General features: G+C 50.4%; 1 protein-coding gene across 1 annotated transcript; it reads left to right on the top strand.

The window, feature by feature from the left end:
• Positions 1-392: 392 nt before the first annotated feature.
• On the top strand, positions 393-1,331 carry LOC123373325 (olfactory receptor 52E4-like). Its single transcript, XM_045022307.1, has one exon. The coding sequence runs from the start codon at positions 393-395 to the stop codon at positions 1,329-1,331; it is 939 nt and encodes a 312-aa protein (XP_044878242.1).
• The last annotated feature ends 2,318 nt before the right edge of the window (positions 1,332-3,649 follow it).

Genomic DNA, 3,649 nt, shown 5'->3' with positions numbered 1-3,649 from the left:
TAAGGAACAATGATTGATAAACCAGTATCCACACTTGTGTTTCCTACTGGTGCCTCTTAGGGTTCCCCCACCACAAAATGTAGGAATTATTAACGCAAGCAGCATAATAAAATTATGGAATTGGATTAAGTAGGGTCATTGCTCATAGTTATTCTCTCTGAATAACGAAAATGTAATTTTTCAGTGTGTGAAGAGCGATCAATCTGCTTCTCCCATGAGAACAGCCTCCACTACTGCATGCAGTGTCTCATATTAATGTTGTCTCTCCATTCAGGCATTTCTACTGCGACCATCACCCGAGATCCTGGGAACACACAGAAAGTCAGGGGAGCATATGCTAAATGCAGAAGACACCCTTATGCCTCAGAGTTGGACACGTTCTCCTCTACGCTATGTCAGATTCGAACACAACCAACTTCAGAAACCCCTCCACCTTCATCCTACTTGGCATTCCTGGCCTAGAGGCAGCCTATATCTGGATCTCCATTCCCTTCTGTGCTATGTACGCCATAGCCGTGTTGGGGAACTTCACCATCCTGTTCATCATTAAAAGGGATCCGAGCCTCCACGGGCCCATGTTCTATTTCCTCTGCATGCTGGCTGTCACCGACTTGGTCATGTCCACATCCACCGTACCCAAAATGCTGAGCATCTTCTGGTTCAATTCCAGGGAGATCAGTTTCAGTTCCTGCCTCACCCAGATGTATTTCATTCACTGCTTCTCAGCGATGGAGTCTGGAATCCTCGTGGCCATGGCTTTTGATCGCTACGTGGCCATCTGCCATCCCCTGAGACATTCCATCATCCTGACAAACTCTGTTGTGGCCAAGATAGGCCTAGCTGTGGTGCTGCGCAGTGGCATAAACACATTACCCTATCCTTTCCTGGCGAGGCGGTGGCCATATTGCAGAACCAATATCATCCCCCACTTTTGTTGTGGGCATATGGCTGTGGTGAACCTGGCCTGTGCTGACATCCGCATCAGTAGTTACTATGGCCTGTTTGATCTTCTCTCTGTGATTGGAATGGATGTATTTTTTATCGCTGTGTCTTATACTCTGATCCTCCGGGCCATCTTCCGCCTCCCCACAAAGGATGCCCGGCTCAAAACTTTTGGAACCTGCATCTCTCATCTTTGTGCCATCTCATCTTTGTACATCCCAGATTTCTTCTCCTCTCTCACACACCGGTTTGGTCACAATGTGCCCCGGCACTTCCTCGTTCTCATTGCCAGTGTGTACCTGCTGGTGCCCCCCATGATACACCCCATCATTTATGGGGTGAGGACCACGCAGATCCGGGGCAGGCTGCTCCAGCTCTTTATTTCATAAGGAGACCTAAATGTTTTCTCCTTGTGCTCTGGCTCTCAGACTGAGCTCCGTGCAGAGTTGGCTGGTGCATGATGCTGAGGCCTCTTCCCTGAATCACTTACTGGACAGTCAAAGTGAGATTAAACCCTTCCCTGTCCTTACCGTGGTCTGTCAGTGTGATGAACTGGGGAGTCAGATTATGTACACTACACTGGGTTGTGACCTTTCTAATTGCTCTTAGCTGAATGCCTGAAATTACAATCTTGCCCCATCTCTTATTTCAAGCCTCGACCCTGCTGTGTGTCTTCTCCCCAATGCCCTGCCCTCGTCACTAACTCTGTATAGAGAGAGAGACCCCATCAGGACTCCTGGGATCTATCTTAGCTCTGAGAGGGGGGTGGGGTATAGTGGGTAACAGCAGGAGGCAGATACATCTGGGGTCTAAATAAGAAGACCAGAATGGCCATAATGGGTAAAACCAATGGTCCACGTGCCAGGTGCTTCAGAGGGAATGAACAGAACATGGAAATCAGCCTGTGATTCATGCGGAGCAGCTCAGCAGAAGGAGGCAGAAGCCCTGAGTCTGGGCTGTCTCAGATTCATCTGGCAGGAGTTCAAGCCTCCAGCCCCAGTAGGCGCCACTGGGGAAAGGGCAGAGCTCAAGCTGCCCTGGCAGCAGAGGCAGAAGAAACCCTCAGTTCAGGCTGCCCCAGACCTTGCCGCAGCCACAGAGCAGAGACAGGAGCTGTGGGGGGCGAGGGGGAGAGAAGCCCTATTCATTTGTTTCCCCTCCTCCTTTTGTACTGCGCCCACCAGGGGTTGTCTCCTTTCCCCTGTGCTTAGATGAACCTTATGTGGTGGGTTTTTTGCCTCTGCTCCTTCACCATTTAGGGGCTGATCTCTTCCTTCCATCTCCCTTTCCCTTTCTGGAGATAGAGACGTGGTGTGCAGTGCCACCAGTACAGTCACTCCAATGGTGGTCTTCTCCCTCTTTGCCCAGAGGATCATCATAGGTCCACGACACCGTCCCCCACTGTTCTGCTGGATGAGCTTCACCGTTTTCTGGTGGACACCTGCGATTTGAAGAGTAAAGTGAAGCTCCCGCTCCAGTGTTGGGGAGACTTCCATCTCGTCTTGTGGGCCACCAGGGCTGTTTTGGAGGAGTGGAGGGGAACCGGGAGGCAGGACATCCTGATCTACCAGTGGGCTCGCAACTTCTGTGACAAGCCATTCAGGTTGGTCAGTGATTGTTGCAAGGCCGGATGGGGATTCCATGCTCATGAGGATCCACCTCGGCCCTCAATGTTATGAAGGTTGAAGAAGCCAAAACTCTTTCCCTTACCATGGCTTCCTGCAAGCCAAATTCTGTTGCCCAGTCAAGCGTATGTGACGTCTCACACCAAACCATCAGGCACCCAATATAAGAGTCAAAATGCGACCTTGTAGCAAAAGCACATGTGCTATGTAATGTGAATCACTTGATTCAGTGTGAAATAGTCTTCCCTTTGTTCTCTAAAATGTATCTTTTAAAATACTACTCTCCCTTTCTTTCATCCCGCAGCTGTAAATGTTTCTACGCTCCCTCTATCATCTCCATCCCAGAGGCTAGTGCAGATTAGAAGGCAAAAAAAACGCACTCGCGACAAGATGTTCTCAGAGCTCATGCAGTCCTCCCACATTGAAAGAGCTCAGCAGAACACAGGGAGACAAACAATGGCCAAGTCCAGGACAGCATTAGAAGAACTTGATGAGAGGAGGGAGAAGCACGCTGAGAGGAGGCGGGATGCAATGCTGAAGCTAATGGGGGAGAAAACTGACTGCTCAGGCATCTGGTGGAGCTGCAGGAAAGGCAGCAGGAGCACAGACCACCGCTGCACCCCCTGTGTAACCTCCTGACCTCCTCCCCAAGTTCCATATCCTCCTCACTCAGATGCCCAAGAACGCGGGGGGAGGCTACGGGCATCCAGCCACTGCACCTCAGAGGACTGCCCAAGCAACAGAAGGCTGGCATTCAATAAGTTTTGAACTGTAGTGTGGCCTTGTCCTTCCCTCCTCCCCTCATCCACCACCACACTCAGTGCTTCCCTGCTCACCCACCCCTCCCGGGCTACCTTGTGAGTTTTCCCCCTATTTGTGTGATGAATTAATAAAGAATGCATAATTTGGAAACAACAATGACTTTATTGCCTCTGAAAGTGGTGATCGAAGCGGGGAGGTCAGCTGGCTTACACAGAAGTACAGTCAACCAAGAGGGCGGGTTTTCATAGACTCATAGACTTTAAGGTCAGAAGGAACCATTAGGATCATCTAGTCTGACCTCCTGCACAATGCAGGCCACA

This window comes from Mauremys mutica, chromosome 1 (assembly GCF_020497125.1).
Source record: "Mauremys mutica isolate MM-2020 ecotype Southern chromosome 1, ASM2049712v1, whole genome shotgun sequence".
In the NCBI taxonomy this organism is placed as follows: Eukaryota; Metazoa; Chordata; order Testudines; family Geoemydidae; genus Mauremys; species Mauremys mutica.
Note: the sequence above shows the minus strand (reverse complement) of the source record. Positions and strands in the feature narration are given on the sequence as shown.